At 35.1% G+C, this 19,661-nt stretch overlaps 1 protein-coding gene across 12 annotated transcripts in view; it reads left to right on the forward strand.

The window, feature by feature from the left end:
* Foxp2 (forkhead box P2) overlaps positions 1-19,661 on the forward strand; it is a 559,890-nt gene that overhangs the window by 382,466 nt on the left and 157,763 nt on the right. For 11 of the 12 annotated variants that reach the window (XM_052719603.1, XM_052719609.1, XM_052719610.1 and 8 more), the window contains one exon: positions 18,734-18,823. In XM_052719603.1, coding sequence (XP_052575563.1) covers positions 18,734-18,823 — 90 coding nt within the window. Of the gene's footprint in view, positions 1-18,733; positions 18,824-19,661 lie in introns of those variants that run through there. The other variant, XM_052719617.1, reaches the window with a different exon arrangement.

The following is a 19,661-nucleotide window of genomic DNA, read 5'->3' on the forward strand; positions in this document are numbered from 1 at the left end:
CAGTTGGGAATCATACTGAGCATTTGCCCACTTACCTGTTAGTCATTTATATGACTATATAGTTCAAAATGCTTAAAAGAGATCTTGAGTATATTCATAAGGAAAAAAAGATGAAAGTTTAAGGCAATGGGTTTACTAATTATTTTTACTTTATTATTGAAATGGGTCCATGAATCAAAATATCACACAGTACCTTGTAGACATGAAGAAATGTGTCACTTAAAATACGTGTAAGTAAAACTTCTACAATTTTTTAAGTACAAGAACCTTTGAAATTCAATAATTTTATATTGTTTTTCTAACATTGTATCCAAGCATAAAAGTACAAAATACACTATTTCTTAAAGGTGAGTTTCAACTAAAAAAATCATAATTTTTAAAATCTTATATTATAGAATTTTTGTTGTTGTTCTCTAAACACCCATATGGGATATTCTGTGTTAGCGTGGGATGTTTTATAATTTTCATTCAATTTCGTTCTTAAAGGATTTACCCTTTGTTATAAGAACAATATTTATGTCCTTAATTAAATTTATCCCAAAATATTTTATTACTTTGCAGTAGTTGTAGACAAATTTTGTCATTTTAACATAATTTTGTAAATATCTCAGGTGATTCATCAAAATAATCTTTTTTATCATTTTATATATATTAATTTCTGCTGGCTTTCATATTAGCCTGCTTGCAATTGCAAATACAATCAAATACAACCAATTTAAGCATAAATAACACTTTACAAACTCTTCTACATTATATATATATATATGTTTAATAACATTTAGAACATATACATATGATTTTCATTTTCTATATTATTGTTTTTATTAGTATATTTTTTCTAAATGGGAATTGACTGACTTAGTTGAAACAATATTTAACAGTGATATATAGACACTGAGATATAACTGAAATACAGTTTTCTAAGAGTTACATATTACAAAAAACAGCATATTTGACCCAAAGGTTTTAAACCTTTAAAATTTTGAATTAAGGAGTTTTTTAGGTTTTTTTGAAAGCATTTTTCAGGAAGTTGCCATAGATGTGAAAGAATTTAAAACATCCTGCTGTTCTTTGCCCCTCTTTTCTTCCACGGCATCCTTCCCACTTCCTTGTACTCTGCTGGCTACCTTTGCTTTCCTGGAACCCACTTCTAACTCATTTTTATAGGAAGTTTTTCTTTCACAGAATGGTGACTATCCTGAGGATAGATGTGTTGTTTATAGTGTCCCACATTGCTTGTTCTGTTTGTGAGCCACAAAGTGCACAGCTTAGCTGAGACCAAAACAGTTCTTAATAAATGTCCAAGGAGATAACACAACCATAGAGACCAAGTCGTGAGGATCTAATTTGGTGTTGGCTGGGTGAGATGTTGACAGTACCCTTCTCTTTACTTTTTAATCGTATTTCCATGGCTGTGGACTCATAGGAAAGTCCTGAATGTGTATTTTGGATTTGTCCTCAAATTTCCGAGTGTCTCATTTGTGTATACCAGTGTCCCAGCTGCTGCAGACTTTGTAATGACTTTGTGTTGGCCTAAGACATTGAGTTTCTGCCAGAGGATTCTGACAGTAAGCATTCTTCTATAACAACAGACAAGTGATAACGGCAGAAATGTCAAGGGACTTCACAATAGCGTGTCCCAGGATCCAGTGAAATGGCTTAACTTCATCATAAAGATGATAGGAGCAACTGCTGCATTGTTCCACTTTGGTGAATGGTAATCTGAGATGCCACTTATGCAAATGAAGATAATTGCAAGACAGGGCTAAGATATACCCTCTATGAGAAAGTGTGCTGCTCTTAAATAGGTCATTGTGCGATCATAAGGAGTCTGCACGGGGACAAGAAAATCCCCCTTCTATGAGAGACTTAATATCTTTTGAGACATTGGGAGAAAAGGGTATTTTGCACAAAGACCTTGGGATTTCCCCAAGAGTTGGAAGCATCTTCACCAAGTAACCCTACGTAATAAATTTTTAATTACCAGTTTTAACTATCTAGTTTTCATAAGCATTCTTTCATATGGCTCTCTTCTGATAAGTCACAATGATTCATTTAAAGAAGAGAAACATCGAACTGGGAAAGTACTTGCCTAAAAATGTATAGTTAAACTATTTACCTTAACTGTTCCTTTGGGGGAAGCTTTACATGTTGTTTAATTGAAGACAGTTTTTGAAAGAAATTTTAATATATTATCTGTCATGGGATGACATAACTGGGTCCATTTGAGCCTCTGGGCTATGTGCTTTTTTATAGTCTTACCTCTAACTTTACTTAAAATTTGAAGCTCCATGCCATTGGTTTTTTTTTTTTTGTGCGTGTGTGTGTGTGTGTGTGTGTGTGTGTGTGTGTGTGTGTGTGTGTATGTGTGTGTGTTTAGTATAGCTGTCCTTATTGATCAGATAGAATTCACCCAATGTAGATGCTGTTTTTTTTTTTTTTTTCCTAAGAAACATCAGAAGCTCTTTGTAGCAATATTGGCAGATTATGATTACCTCTAAAGACATGGCAGGGGGCGGCGGGGCAGGGGGGATCCTAACTAGGAGATGGTTAATCCAGCAAAGGCACTTGCTACAAAGCCTAGTGACCTCAAGTTCAATCCCCAAGACCTACATGTTAGATGGAAAGAAATAATCACCACATGTTGACCTCTGACCTTGATAAATATGCTATAATATCAGGCAACTCCCTTCAACACACACACAAATATATACACATACCATAAATAAAAATTAAATGTTTTTTTAAGTAAAAGTTAGTGAAGACCAAATGTACTTCTGTTAACTATGGTATTTGGCCTCTAATATAGTGAGAAGAAAACAGACTTAAAAGCAATGCTGTCAGGTAATTATTTATATATTAGTCATTATGCTGCAGTTGGGATCATTGTATGAGTCATTTATACTTCTATTTCTAGTACCTAACAGAGTAGAACTTATAAGTATCAATAAACTGAATAAATGAAACATTTGCTATACTAGCCCTTTACTTCTGTGCTTCCTTAAGATGCATTGGCATTGAATGTGTATCATTAAAATCTCAATTTCTTTTTTTTAAGTAAGAAATGTTTTATTCATTTTACATACCAACCATAGATCCTCCCTTCCTTCCTCCTGCCCCTCATTTCGTCCCTTCTCAATCCACCCCCCATTCCCTCCTCTGAAAAGGCAAGGCCTCCCATGGGGAGTTAGCAAAGCCTGGTACATTCACTTGAGCAGGTCCAATCCCCTTCCCCTGTATCAAGACTGTGCAAGACGTCCTGCCATAGGTAATGGGCTAAAAAATAAAAACAGTCCATGAACCAGAGATGGATCCTGATCCTACTGCCAGGGTCCTCTTAAGCAGATCAGGCTATACAACTGTCTTCTTATGCGGAGAGCCTTGTCCAGTCCCATGGAGGCTCTACAGCTGTTGGTCTCACTAGCTTGGTTTGGTTGTCTCTATAGGTTTAAGATATCAGAAAAGATATCATGGAAAGATCTTCCATACTCTTGAATAGGTAGGATTAACGTAGTAAAAATGGCAATCTTACCAAAAGCAATCTACAGAGTCAATGCAATCCCCATTAAAATCCCAAAACAATTCTTCAATTTCAAAAGAACAATACTCAACTTCATATGGAAAAACAAAAAACCCAGGAAAGCTTAAACAATCCTATACAATAAAGCAACTTCTGGGGGCATTACCATCTCTGACCTTAAGCTCTATTATAGAGATATAGTAATAAAAACAGCTTGGTATTGGCATAAAAACTGACATGTAGACCAATGGAATCAAATGAAGATACTGATATTAATCCACATACCTATGAACACCTGATTTCTGACAAAGAAGCCAAAACTCTACAATAGAAAAGTGAAAGCAATTTCAACAAACAGTACTGGCATAATTAGATGTCAACATATAGAAGTTTGCAGATAGATCCATATATATATATATATATATATATATATATATATCACCATGCACAAACTCAAGTCCAAGTCCAAGCAGATCAAAGACCTCAACATAAATCCAGTTACACTGAACCTGATAGAAAAGAAATTAGGAAGTAGCCTTGAACGCATTGGCACAGAAGACTACTTCCTAAATATAACACCAGTAGTATAGACACTGAGAGCAACAATTAATAATTGGGGCCTCATGAAACTGAGATGCTTCTGTAAGGTGAAGAGCACAATAAATAAGACAAAATGATAGCCTATAGAATGGGGAAAGATCTTTACCACCCCCACATCTGACAGAGGGCTGATATCCAAAATATGTAATGAGTTCAAGAAACTAGACATCAAAATACCAAACAATCCAATTAAAAGATGGGCTATAGAGCTAAATAGAGAATTCTCAGGAAAAGAATCTCAAATGGCAGAAAGGCATTTAAGGAATTGCTCAACACCCTTAGTCATCAGGGAGATACAAATCAAAATGACTCTGGAGATACCATCTTACACCTGTCAGAATGGCTAAGATCAAAGCACTGCAGACAGCTTATGTTGGAGAGGATGTGGAGCAAGGGGAACACTCCTCCACTGTTGGTGGGAGTGGAAACTTCTACAGCCACTTGGGATATCAGTATGGTGGTTTCTCAGAAAACTGTGAATCAATCTACCTCAAAACTCAGTTATACCACTCTTGAGCATATACTCAAGGAATGCTCAATCATACCACAAGGACACCTGTTCAACTATATTCATAGCAGCATTATTCATAGTAGCCAAAATCTGGAAACTACTTCAATGCCCCTCAAATGAAGAATGGATAAAGAAAATGTGGTACATATACACAACGGAGTACTACTCAGCAGTAAAGAACAATGACATCATTAAATTTTCAGGCAAATGGATGGAACTAGAAAATAGCATCCTGACTGAGGTAACCCTGACTCAGAAAGATATGTTAGTTCAGGTACCAATAGAGGCCAGTCGTTGTTGGATGCCTCTAGAGTTGGAGTTACACGTGGCTGCATCGCTTGATGTAGGTGATGGGAATCTAACTCCAATCCTCTTCAAGAGCAGTGTACATTATTGATTTCTGAACCAGCTCTCAAAGCAGCTCTCAAATTCCTTTAAATAAATTCTTAAACTGAGTAGCAAAATTATTTATATGTTTAGATTATTTCTCTAGACTCTGATTTAAAGACAGATTAGAGAATGACTTTCTATTTCCTTAAACAGACTAAAAAACCCAAAGGCTTTAATGAAGAGATTTGGGAAAAATAGTGATTTGGTGGTTTTTTTTGAGTTTTGAAAATAATTGACATATATAAGGGATACTATTGTGGACAACTCATAGGTAAAACTAATTTATTACATCCTAATCAAGGAAATACATCTTAAATATGATATGGTGTATAATTTTAACCAAAAGTTTAAAGTCTATAGAAGATCAACTGCAAAATGCTTTCATATTTATGTTCTTCATTGGTATACAAGTTAAAGGCCATAGATCAGGAACTGGCTTCCATGCTTCACCAGTTCAGAAGTGTTCAAGGAAATTTGCTTTTAAATTAAGCATGTGTTAAGTGTCAATCAATATTCTTTAGTCTTAAAATGTAAAGATTTGCTAGGTGTTTAAGATAGAAGGATATATTCCCCTATCAAATATTCCCATGTAGTAAGCTCATAATTACATAGAATAGTGGCTATGCTAATCCCAGGTACACTGGTGTGTTTCCTGATTTTCTAGTCTCTGTGCACCACATCTCTAGTCTTCACTCTATTTGAGCCATTGAAACTAGACTGCAAGTAAAAGTAAGTAGTAAAGAAAAAAATGGCCACTTCCAGGATCTATCAAGACATTTCATAGAAGCAAGGAGCCCCATTTGATTTTATTATCAACTCCTCATAGGAACCAATGGGCATCATTTTTCAGGGAGATTTTTTTGCAAGTTTATTTACATCCGTATTTATACAGATATATATCATAGAAGTAAGTAAAATAAAAGATTTGTAATCAGAATTATATTTTAATCTTGTTTTTCTATAGTTAAATGTCTAGAAATTCAGGGCACTTGACAAATAATTTTAAGGAGAAACACCAGGAGACTCCATTCTAGTCATATCTATTCAGTTGTTGTTGTAATGAGGTCATGAATATTACCATTGTCTTGTACCTTATTTTGCTCAACAGAACATTTGTGTTATAATGTTAAAATATGCTAATGATAATATAACCTAAATGCAGTAACTGGAATAAAAATGATAACACCTGAGTCCTGTCCTAAAGTGAGTTTGCTCAAGAACTCTGAAAATTTTCCTTAGCAATTAGCTTTACAGTGTCAGACAGGGATGATGATTATATCTACATATGTGTGTACACACACACACACACACACACACACACACACACACACACACACACACACATGCATACATGCATTTGTTTTATAATTTACATTATAAATAAACTAAAAATACAAAATTCTATGTTTGTATTCTAAATATAACTCATTCATTTATTTAGAAAATGTTTGAACTAATTGAAGCTCCTCACTAAAAATTATTCAGTGAACTTAGGGGTCCATTGGTGTCCATTGTTGTGAGAACTGCAAATGATCTGCTTCCATCTGAATGAGAAGCAAGTTATTTGTAGGCCCTTCCAACAGCAATGAGATATACAGATACAGGCTCGGCAGCCCTGAAATTTGAACTTGGAACTCGTGAGGCCCCTTTGGCAAGTCTGTCCCTTCCTTTCTATAATTACTAATTCTAACTTTAGTGGCCTTCTCTGGGAGAATTTGAACTCACCTTATCTCCACCCACTTTAACAGACAATTTTATCCTCCCGTCTCTCCTGTCCTCTGGGATCAGCCTGCTGGGTGTCTGAGTACTTGTGCAGAAGCTTTCTGCCTCAAGGCTCTTTCCCTTAGATCTACTAGCCACTGCTTCCTGCAGGTGCCAACCAGAGTCATACTCTTTGCCTCAGGGTTCCTGACTAGTAAGTAACATCATGGCCAAGGGTAAATGGAGAAACAGGGTCTTGCATGTTTATTACCTTTGCCCTCAACTGCAAGAAGCTAGATGGTGGACTCTGAAAGAAACTTTTCCTTGGCTTTTCTTGTCATGTCTTTGTTATATTCAGAGGCATTTTCTTCCTTGTGAGCCAGGAACCTTGCCTATCCATGTATACATAACCTGAGTCATTGTCATAGGAACGAATCCCAAGACCTCAAGTTACTTCATTTTGGCTAACTTGTTGAATATAGGTAAGATGACTTTAGACCTAATGAAGATGAAAATATTTTTCCATTAATGAGATACATGGTAGTGTTTACCCTTATTTTGGAAGAGAATATCCTAGTAGCATATTCTGAAATACTACTTCTAATTAAGATCACCAAATTTGGTTATCAAAAAAATTATTTTTTATTTTATATGCTATCCTCTATTTTACCTGGTAACTTATTATTATCCAACCCCATCAAAGATAGCATATAGCACCCAATGCTTCTTAGTAGGTGATATTATCTTGTGTTTGATTGTGATCAATGTTTATTAACATTTTTTCCACCTTTGATAGTTATTTTTTTCTCTAGCTAGTATCTTGAATACTGCTTAATAACGTCAGAGGCACAATCTTCTAAGGAGAGTCAAATCTTAGTTAGATAACTATTCAAATAGCCCCAAGAAATAGTGTGTACACACAACCTAATTACCCTGAGCCTCGGATTACTCATCTATGGCCAAAGTGTATATTTTGAAAATGAAGTGAGATGAGATAAATAAAGATGGAGAATTAGAAGTGGTGTATAGTAAACACTCAAGGTGAATTTTCATTTTTTTACTGTTTTAGTAACCTCCCACATTCCCTTCCTTTACTGCCCTTTAATTATATGCAGTATGTGTTTGTACTGTTTTGATTATATGGGCATATTTTGACTTTCTTCCTACACGCAACAAACCTTGGGCAGAGGCATTATTGTTTATGTATTTGTATGTTTATGAAACTATGATGACCCACAGCTTAAGAAGGATCAAATGTATCCTGTAAAATATATTCATAATAGACAATACCCCAGCCCACAGAGTCCCAAAGGAGATTAAAATGCAAGCGTTTTAAATGGCACAAGACATTGTTGCATTAAAGTAGTTTTTCCATCTAATAGGACATTCACCTATAGAAAAATTTGGTTATAAAATATTTAATAAATATTGAGACAAATTTTTGAGGAATTACAGTATGTTGGGTCATTAATTAAAATTTATATACCTATTTGGCAAAGTCAACATAAAATATAATCTAAAAGTCATTTTCAAATTTCTGGTATCCTATAATTTGGAAAAAATGATAACCACTAGATAAAACTTATGTCAATTTTTTACTGGGAGGAATAGTAATTTATACTTCAAGTTCAAGACACTCTGAAATATATTATCCTGTTTGACTTCACTAATCATCAATAGCAAAGTCAAGTATTTTTAGTTACATTTAATTCATGATAAACTTGAGTTTCAGTGTGATTATATTGCCCATGCTTATCAACAAAGAAGAAATAGCCGGGCGGTGGTGGCACACGCCTTTAATCCCAGCACTCAGGAGGCAGAGACAGGCAGATCTCTGTGAGTTCAAGGCCAGCCTGGTCTCCAAAGCGAGTTCCAGGAAAGGCGCAAAGCTACACAGAGACACCCTGTCTCAAAAAAACAAAAAGAAATGTCTTTTGAAATTGAGCCCATAAAAAAATATTATATTTTTATATAATCCTTATTCCCTGGTTGCAAAGAGAAGCTGTAGCATAGTCAGCTTTGCTAGCAGTACTGGAATCAAAGGTAAATCTTTTTTTTCTTTTAAAAGCTAAAATAACCAGTCCTCAGAATGTACAACAGCTTGTAAGTGACTTACTCTTCATACCTTGGTATAATTAGAGGTGTGAGGTCTCTTGGTCAGGTTGAAGTTTCAGAGACTGGTAGTAGAGAGTAAAGCTGAAGGCAGATTGAAGTAGTGGAAGCCTAGGCAGCTCTTTTTATAGCTCTAGAGACTGTATTTCTGAAGATGTCCATATACATATCTGCATCCCATCAATGTATGTGGAAGCACATTTCATGCCCCAATGACATTTTCAAGGTTACTTTTTTAGCCTATTTGCTGTATATCCAGAACAATTGATAGAAAAGTTCCCTTTCCTTTTCTCTCATACAAAATGTTGATCTCTCTGTTTTCTCATCTGAGGCCATCCTGTGGGAAGCCCTTACCCTCTTCACTACTATGTGTCAGGGTCACTTTTTTTCTCTGTCTCAAAGGATGATACATTTCTTCTTTCCTATTCCATCTGTCACCTGCTGCTCCTCATGCTTCACTACCATCCCCTCCTCTCTGGAGACTGTCACAGTTCTCTTATCTACTGAAGTTTCAGTTCCTCTCTATCCCTAAAGCTCATTGTCAAATTTCCTCTGCTTAAAAAGATGGAGAGAGAGAGATCTGTCCATAGATAGATAGATAGATAGATAGATAGATCAAGCTGTCATTATTCTTTAATGTTATCTTCATGGAATTTATCAAAATGATTATTTGTAGGCATGCCTATGTTTCTCCCCATTTGCAACTGGTGACCCTGACAATCTGGCTTCACTATGAAAACTGATATTTTCAATTCACATGCAGATTATCAAATCAAGAACAGTCATAGACCTTTAGCCTTTTGAGATTTCTGTAACTGTATTATTCAAAATTTCCCTTCACAAATGATTTTATGAGATATAATTTTTACATAAATGTGCAAGTGATTTTTTTCTAGATTCTTCTAAATGTGTGCAACATCATGGAACAAATTTCCAAATGTTTTTGTTTATTTTTAAAAAGTCCATGATCTTCATTATCTTCTTTCCCATGGCTTCCATTAATATATATTCTGTCACTCTAGAGTCCCCCCATACCAGGAATTTTACATGAAAGTTCATCCAGCATGCGCTATTCAATTTCTGACTTCTTTTTTGTATCCTAATGTGTTCAAAATTGATCCATGTTGTAGTATGTATCAATATTATATTCTCTTTAGAGACAACTGTTATTTCACTTCATAGATAGTCCATATTTTATATGTCCATTCGTGGGCTGATGAAACTTTTAGTTTTTATGTTTTGACTTTTTAATAAAGTTGTTGTATACATTTATGAACACCTGTTGGTGGGCATGTGTGTTTTCATTTGTCTTGGGTATGAAACTCTGATGAAATTAATTAGCATGCGGTAATCCCAAGCTTAACACTTGCAGCATGACTTTCTCATTCAATTTACCTTTTAAATTGATATATAAAAAATATTTTTTTTGTTCTGGGGGTACCACTAGATGTATAACTTTTAAATATGGTTAAATCTCCTCATTTATCTATTCTTCATTTTGAAGCTTGTAAAATTTTCTTTTTTTTTTCTTTCTGGCTTTTCAGTGTACAACACCTAGCTCTTATCCATAGTCTTTTTGTCATATAAACTACATCAGAGCCTCTAACTGCTCACTTTAACTTATATTTGTTTATCAGTCTCTCCTCTTCCCTCAACACATCCAACACTTTCTGTCTTTAGTTAACACTATTCTACTCTCAAATTCTTTTAGATTATAATTGTTAACTTTGACACATGAATGTGCTTGTGTAATGCATGTCTTTGTGTACTGGCTAGTTTATTTCATTTAACACAGTATATTTCTTCCAGTACCCTCCTTTTTATAATTCAGTAGTTCTTTATATGAATGACATTTTCTCTGTTTGTTCATTAATTCATGAGCATTTCTATTGTTTTCATTCCATGGCTACTATGAAGACTGTTGCAATTAATATGTTGTTTCAGAGGTGTCTTCACTGACTTTACTTACTTAGGAAATCCAGTGCAGGGGTTAGTAGATCATGTTAGTTCTATTTGTTTTTTTAATTTTTTAAGTGACCTTCAGACTGTTTTCCATAATGACTTACTAACTTACATTGTACCAAAAGTTCACTCACATTCCCATTTCCCAATATCTTTACCAGCAATTGCTATCTTTTGTCTTTTTAAAATTGCTTTCCATGCTAAAAGTGATGTCCCACTGTGACTTGCTTTGATTTTCCACATGATGAAGGGTATTTACCATGTTTTCATAGACTTGTTGTCCATTCATAGGCCTTAGTTTAAGGAATATATGTCTTTATCTGTTGCTCAGTTTTGTTTTTTTTTTTTATTTTTTTTATTTTTTTTGGTTTTTCGAGACAGGGTTTCTCTGTGTAGTTTTGCGCCTTTCCTGGGACTCACTTGGTAGCCCAGGCTGGCCTCGAACTCACAGAGATCCGCCTGGCTCTGCCTCCCGAGTGCTGGGATTAAAGGAGTGCGCCACCACCGCCCGGCCGGTTGCTCAGTTTTTAATCACGTCATTCTTCCCTGTTGCATGTTTGTGTCCTTTGTCACAAATCAATTCCCTGTAGATGTGTTAGTTTCCTATTAGGCTCTTTATTCTGTCCCTTTGGTGTGTGCATTTAATATATGTCACTACATCATCCTCATCATGTGTTTCCTATCTTTTTCATCTCCTCTCAACCTAGTCCTTGACTGGGCCTGGATCTTCCTCTATCTTCATCTCCTTTGTCAGACATCTAATAAGCTACATTTTCTTTAGCTACTCATCTTTCTCCAGTCAGTTATCCCTGGACACTCTGAATTTGGTTTTCCAGAGAAAGTAAACACCACCATCCCCTTCCTACAATCCACTTCTTTCTGCAGACTTTTCCTATGCAGCTGCCGATCTCCTAGTCAACTACAAACTTTGCAGTCTGGAGTCATAACTACCTTCTTGTACTTCACCCTATAGCCAAGTATTTAGTCCTGTTAGCTTTACTTTCACACTATCTCTTGTAATTCCTATTTTTAATTAACATTGCTTGTGACCTTTCAACATCCAACTAGATATCCGTTTTCAAACCATACTGTCTTTGAAGGAAGAAACAATGCCACATGACATCTTTCTCCACAAGTCTTCAGGGCTTGGTTCTTTGCGTGGCTGCTGATAAAGACATAAATTTTAGTAGTAAGTAAAACCCATGTCTCTTATGCTTCAAAATATTTTCTAAATACATCTGGAATTGTCCTTTTAAATTGACAAGAAAAATCCAGAAAAGATTATTCACATAATAGCGTGCATTCAGATAATCTAATACCTTAATAGAATGCATTTCAGGTGATCCATACTACAAGGTACTTAGTCTTCATTTAACATCCAAACAAGAGATGATGCTGGGTCTGGAGAGGTAGCTCAGTGGTTAAGAACACTGGCTGCTAGTTTGATTCCCAGGACACATATGGTTGTAGCTAGAGTTTTTCTGGTCCTGCCTGGCCCACGGTCAGGACAAATCTCTCTCACTCGCCAGTCCCACAGCTGTTCAGACCCAACCAAGTAAACATACAGAGACTTACATTGCTTACAAACTGTATGGCTGTTGGCAGGCTTCTTGCTATATAATTCTTCTATCTTAAATTAACCCATGTCTATTAGTCTATAAGTTGCCATATGGCTCGTGGCCTTCAGGTACCTTACATCTTGCTTGTCATGGCGGCGGCTGGCAGCGTCTCCTCTCTCTCTCTCTGCCTTCCTGTTTTCCCAATTTTCCTCTCTCCTAGTCCCGCCTATACTTCCTGCCTGGCTACTGGCCAATCAGTGTTTTATTTATCAGTCAGTCATCCACAGCATATGGTGGCTTATATTCATCTGTAATTCCACTTTCAGCGAGGTGGGGGGGACTGTCACACTCTACTGGCCTCTAAAGGACCAGGCACGCATGTGGTGCACAGACATACCTATAGACAAAATACCAGCACACTTAACTGCTTTTAATTTTTAAAAGATGATGTTACCTTCACAGTGGAAAGAAAAAAACACTAGAGTTTATTGGAAACAAAAAATAAGTTCAAAATATAGATTGAAAATACAATAAAATATTTTATCACAAAGAAAATAATAACCAAGAAAACACAAGTAAGCCACTGATTTCTGGAGCATGTACTGTGAAAAGGGGATGTTGTAATTTTAGTAAAATTGGTTCTAATTTATTATTACATTTCATATTTCAGAGTTTTAGATTTGGCAGAATTCCTTTATATGCAAATGTTTCATAGTAGTATTGAGATTAGTATGAGTTTTCCACTGTGCGATCCATGAATGACTCATTACCATTGACAACACAAGAGTGAAGAAAAGAGAGGGTACAGCTTGCCACTTGGTACTATTTCTGGCAGACTATTGAATGCCAGCTCACATGAGAAATTTTAATCACTTAAAACTAAATGTATGATTCCAGATGAGAGAGAACCAAATCCACCTCAACAATTAGTTCCCATTTGACAATGATGTGTTATATAGTGCAATGAATACTGAGTTTGGGCATGCCTCATGAGGACTTCATTTTTATTTCTGAAGATGACTTGTGGACCCAAGGCAGAGTTAATGCTTTGATTATCTCCCCAGTGGATCTTCTAAGCCAAAAAGAGCCTTGTATCTGATTGGTAAACAGGAAGTTTGACAAGTTATTACTCATTCCTACTTTGTCTAAAAATTAAGTGATTTTTTGCTTTACAGTTTGGCCTCCATTGTGATGCACAATATAAATGCAATATATTCACACATTTGTCTTCTAACTTTATACAAATGTGCTGTAGAAAATAATTATCTCAAAAATATTTTTAATAATTATCTTTTTTCCAAGCAAACTTAGTCTAATTATGTATCATGAATGATCAAATGAGGGGTCAATAGCTACAGATGCATAATTTCACTCTGATAGATTGCTGTTTGAAAATAGGTTATGACAATTAGATGATTAATCTTCTTCTATTAAATAGCGCTATGAGACTTCAGATCACATTTATCAGTATATTCTCTTTAGTATGAACATAACAGGAAGACAGACAAAACAGAATAGAGATTTATACTCTTTGATAAATAATCTAAGTATACTTTTAATCAACTACAGTTGGGAAAATAGACAGAAAATGAAATTCTGTTTGGAGATTTCTTTTATGTATTATTCTGTATTCAGAATAATATAATAATTGCACAATGTGTTAAAAATTAAAAGATGGGAGTTTGATGAGTGAAAAGCTGGATGCTCTGCTGGCAGTTTCTTTTGGGGTGCTGTTTATCTGCAAAGCCTACAACCCTTGTCAGTATACTGGGGAGTGCCTGTGTAAACATTCTTGCTTCGCCTGCTCCACATAGTCCGTTCTTGTATCATATTTCTTCTGACCTTGCTATCTGAAACCAATTACAGGAGATCCATTTGGACTGTTTCTATTTTCCTAAGAAGCCTAGGCAGGAGTGTTTTTCTCAGAGATGAATATCAACATCAAATATGCTTCTGAGTGCTTTGTTATTTATGTTTCAGAGAGATTTTGTAGCCTTCAGCTCTCAAGAATGTGCCACGCTGTGCTGTTTATACATTGAAGATATTAATGGGCGTAGATGTCATTTTTCATTTTAATGTCTCAAATGCAACAGGCTGATAGGTTAAGCATTCCTATTTTTATGGAGAGTGATATGAATGATGTCTGTTTTCTCCCAAATATACATGTATATTTACTTAGGGGAAAAGAGATTCACTTATAAACCTTAGAATACTCAACATTTTGGTTTTCTGGGTATCTTTAAACTGGCTCAAGTAATTTTATTTCTATTGAGTATTTTGTGTTCCTCCAAAAAATAGAAAAAAAAGGAAAGAAAAAAAGAAAGAAAAAAACTGACAGGTTTTTCTAACAGTTCACAAACCATTTCACCTTAAATTAATTCTCACAGTGACCTATTCCATAGAATTACATTTTGTGAAGCTCATCACAACATGAGGTTAATCCAAAGTGAGACAAGTGACATGCCTGAACTTTGCTCTGCTTGCAAAAGTTTAGCTTACTTAAAATTGTGCAATAATAGTTAGAGTTGATGTTTTCAATAAATATTTTAGAGAACAAAATGCACTCCATTCTAGAAAACGTGTTTCTTACACCCTTGCTGCTACCAAAAGTTTAATTTGAATCTATTTATAAATATTTTCATTCTTTTCTCAAAATATTTAATCCTATTCCCTTTTGAGAATATCCTATCTTAATTCTCTTAGCCTTACTAGCATTAGATAACTGTATTAAATCATGCACATCTTTCATCCAAAGCCAATATGCTTTTGGAACTCAAACTTGGTCCGGTTGCCTTCGCAATCTCTTCTCTTACTCATTCAAAAAGGGGTCAACCTTTATTAAAAAAATTTAGTAAACAACCCTTGGATTTCTGTGATAAATTAATTCCAGAGGAGAGATGAACATATGACATTAGATAAATCTTAAACTTCATGAGGACAACTGGCATTTATCTCTTTTGTATTCATCAATATATAATGAGCAAGTGATTTTCAAATTAATAATTTGTGTAATTTGACACAGTACCTTATATTAATGAAAGTGTTTTATTTCATAACCTTCATTTTTTGAATAGTTACAATAATAAATTATAAAGTTGAGGCAAGTGTCTCTGAGCAATTGTTTATTGAAATTTAGTCCTAAAAAACTATCTAGAATATTGGGAATAAAAATGTCATATGATGCATGCAGCTTGAATACAAACTGCCAGGGATTTCTGCCTATGGGGTTTAAATCATGCATGGATGCTTAAGATTATTTTTTGTTATCCCACTTCTTATGTTCATTACAGCAATTGTTATTGCTCCCAAAACAATGTGGAGACAGGCAAGTGACTCTTATTTTTCCTAAGCACTTGTATTGGAAGATGAGACTTAAGTATTTTAAAGATACTCTAAGCACATATGCAATATTAAGAACTGAAGAAGCATACTCTAACCAGCTCCCCTTTTAAATGTTATTATTACTCCCTTACCAGGAGTGAGGGTGTATGCCTCTGCCTAGCCATACTTTCATGAGCAAAGTTCTAGTATATCTAGTTCTCTAGTATTTTTCTATAGCACTGGTGTTCACATAGGACAATGATTAATTGTTGATGTTGGGATGGAAGGATACTTTCAGAAATGCCGATAAAGTGAACAAGGTAAGTGAGCCCTGAGCTTGGGAACCAGACAAATGACTGGGCTCTCCTACTGCCTTGAGATGTTAGTCCTGTGCCAGAGGAATGGATTCTTCAGGTTCTTGTCTGCAAAACAAGAAACCTAGATTTGACATACTCTAAGATTTGTGTCTTACTCTAGAATTTTGAAATTGTGTTAGTAATGACTGACCTGGTGATGAGGATATTATAAAGGTTTAAAGGTCTATCAGGTTTCAGTGGAGTATTTAAGGAAAGAAACATTATCCATAAATAATACTTATTATGTTAACTTGAAAATTCAAGTATAAAAGGATTATAACATCTTTTTTCTAAGTTCTAAAAAGGAAAAAAACGGAGTTGCCATCTTTGCAAGGGAGCATAATTCATTATGGTATTAGATATTTTCTTTTCCTAGAATTTTGCTCATTGTTAATTAAAGATTGATTTATTTGACAGAATAGAAAGAGTATGGGACACTGAAATGCACACTCATCTGGAAGGCAGGTGACCTTGAACAAAGCATTCATAAATAGTTTCGAGTCCTTAAACAAAGTAAATGACAACCCTAGACCTTATTGTTTGCCCATTTGTCAAAATGTGGGGACCGTATTTTATCATTTCTATGATTGCTTTTATTGCATATCATTATTGTTCCAAGATTCTAAGCAGTTTTGATTAGAATGGTATAAGGACAACAACTTTTTACAGAAACATATGTACATATATACGTGCAAGAGAGAGCTCAGAGGGCAAAGTGTGTGGAAAGTAATTGCTTTCATTGTTTGTTTTTTAAAGTTGTACATAAGTACAGCTCAAGTCACACTATAGTAATATGAATTTGAAAGTTACCACTCATCGTTATTCTTTTAGGTCAGAATTGAAAGGGGGAAGTGTATATTATCAAACATGGAGAGGAATTTTCCAGTGAATTTTATGATAATAAATAATTATGGAATTAATGTTTAGTTTATCCTCATATTGAAGCGTATAATACATTGCCTGAATTCACTGACATGTGCCATCCTTAGTAATACTTAGTTTGACTTGTAATTACTTGACAAACTTTTTTTTAAGCTCACAGATGCCCGAAAGGAAAAAAAAATCATCACTGTGTGCAAATGTGCTTCCAAATACAAAAGCAACGCTTTGCAAAGGTGCTGGGTCCTGCTATGGGAGAAGAATCAGTGTTGTTAGCAGAGGGTGCTGGGTCCTGCTATGGGAGAAAAATCAATGTTGTTAGCAGGGGGTGCTGGGTCCTGCTATGGGAGACAAATCAGTGTTGTTAGCAGGGGGTGCTGGGTCCTGCTATGGAAGAAAAATCAGTGTTGTTAGCAGAGGGTGCTGGGTCCTGCTATGGGAGACAAATCAGTGTTGTTAGCAGAGGGTGCTAGTGCATCCAGTTTGTTTACTTTGGCTTCTGTGTCTGCCTGCCTTCTCAGAAAACTTGCTTGGAGCCAGACTGTAGCAGCCCTTTCTCTGTCTTTTCATAATTGATCAGGGGACGACTGCTTTCCCTGAGGGTTAAGACGTGGCAACTTTTTCTGTTTGCTCAGCATCTCAATGCAGTAGTTCAAACATTGTTCACACCAGCTGGCGTGTAAAGCCATATGCACATCTTGTCAAAGCAACTGTTGTCATGGATACTAGAAACTCACTCAAAAACCAGATTATTGATCCCAATCAAAATTGTACTTTTTATCAGCTGAGAATCTTAATTATTATAGGAGAATATTGAGCTGTGTTTTTTTCCAAAATGGGAAAAAAATTATCTTGTACTCTAAAACAATGAAGAACAATGTCAGACAAGACTTAATTTTATGTTGAAAAATTTCATCTCTACTGTTCATGGAACTCAGAAAAAAATAATTTTTAAATAAGCGCACTCAAGAACTTTTTTAAAATACTGGTTTAATAGTGCTAACCCTTTAAGTAATATGAAATGTATTTTGGTTTCTGGCACTAGTTTATGTAAATTCATATAGTCCATTCACCAACCTGTCCCTTCTCTAGGAAAAGGCATGCATACATTAATTTATCATGTTGTTATTTTTTTCTGAGTGGGTAAGAAAACATAAAAATAAATGAAAACATCTTCTGTTTTGATTGGTATTCTGTCATACACAGAAACAAACCTGATTGGTTGAGTGGTAATTTCTTTGTTCTCTGATTTTGCTAAGAATGCAAATGAAACCCACTCAATTTTATTTGGCATTAAAACTGCACTTTATTTTGTCAAAGGAGAGGTTTTTTCCCCTTGAATTGTAAGTACAAAAAGTGTTTTTTAATCTTAGTGAAAATCCTTATTAATTCACTTTCAAGATAATCTGATGTTGATTTGTCAAATTTAATTACAGCTTCCGGTAACACTTGAAGTCTACTGTCTTTGCTTCAAAATTGTAATATGAAAATGCAAATTGAATGATAATTTGAAAGGGAGTGGGCATTTTAGGAACACTCAGAGATAAGTTCTGTGGGAATGAGGTTATTGATGCAGTTTGTGATTTTCTCTTCTTGAGCACTTTCAACAAATTAGATTTATGTCCTGCAGGTTTACATGCATCTGCAGGATTTTGAATAAATGTATATAGGTATATTCTGTGATTTTTTTTACATGTCAAGAGAAAAAAGAATAATGGTGTAAAGAAGGTTGATGGTCCTCATTTATATTAAGTAAGGAACAACTGACAAGCCATTCCAGGTTTTAACAAATATTTAGCTGTTTTCTCCTTTTTACTTTCAGGCTCTCCAGGCAGCAAGACAACTCCTGTTACAGCAGCAAACAAGTGGGTTGAAATCTCCTAAGAGCAGCGACAAACAGAGGCCATTGCAGGTTGGTAATGCATACCCATCCTTGAGACCTGATCTGAATGACGTTCACAACAATAATGACAGATGTGCAAAGCACATTCTATTTGTGTAATTAGAGCATTTGCATATATATGTAATGTTAGCTGCAAAAGAGAATTCATGGGAACTTTGTAAAGGGAGCTTTACAAACACTATTAGCATAGATTTCAGAAAGTTTCCAAGTTCATTCCTTGCAGAATATTATGTAGGAATTTGATACATATAGGCATAAAATATTTTGTGTAAATTCCTTTGTGGATTTCAATGTTGTTTCATTCACTAATAGGTTAAAATATGAAAATCAAAGCAAAATCATGGTGAAATGGTGTGGAAGGAAACAAAACAGTCTTAGGCAGTTCTCTGCAATAGTATCCAAGTGACCAGTGACAAATGCATAAATCCTCCCTGATTGTGCCCCCCCCCCAAAAAAAAATCTGTGAGTTTGCCAAGGACCTGTTACTGTTGCTAGAGTTATAAGAACACATTCTGGAGTTTGTTGTCCTTCCTTACTGTATTTGTCCTGTGAAACCGACATATGTATTCATGCTAAAAGAAGTTTGTATCACATAAACATAACCATTGTGTTTATATACAGTCTTTTTAACCAAGATGTATGGAATATTTCCTTGGGGGAAAATATTTTAAAGTATATTCTCAAGTTGGCTACTAGGTAGAATGTGGAGTTGGAGAGATAACTCTCACATTGTTATAGACATTTCTCACAATGTTTCTAAGAGCTTTTCAAAAAATAGGCAATACTTCCTCCTGAAGCATTTGTTTTACATACATTGGTGTCAAGTAAGGCAAGCTCTATTTTTGGT

Source organism: Peromyscus californicus, unplaced genomic scaffold (genome assembly GCF_007827085.1).
Source record: "Peromyscus californicus insignis strain IS unplaced genomic scaffold, ASM782708v3 Scaffold_6__1_contigs__length_162567912, whole genome shotgun sequence".
Classification (NCBI taxonomy): Eukaryota; Metazoa; Chordata; class Mammalia; order Rodentia; family Cricetidae; genus Peromyscus; species Peromyscus californicus.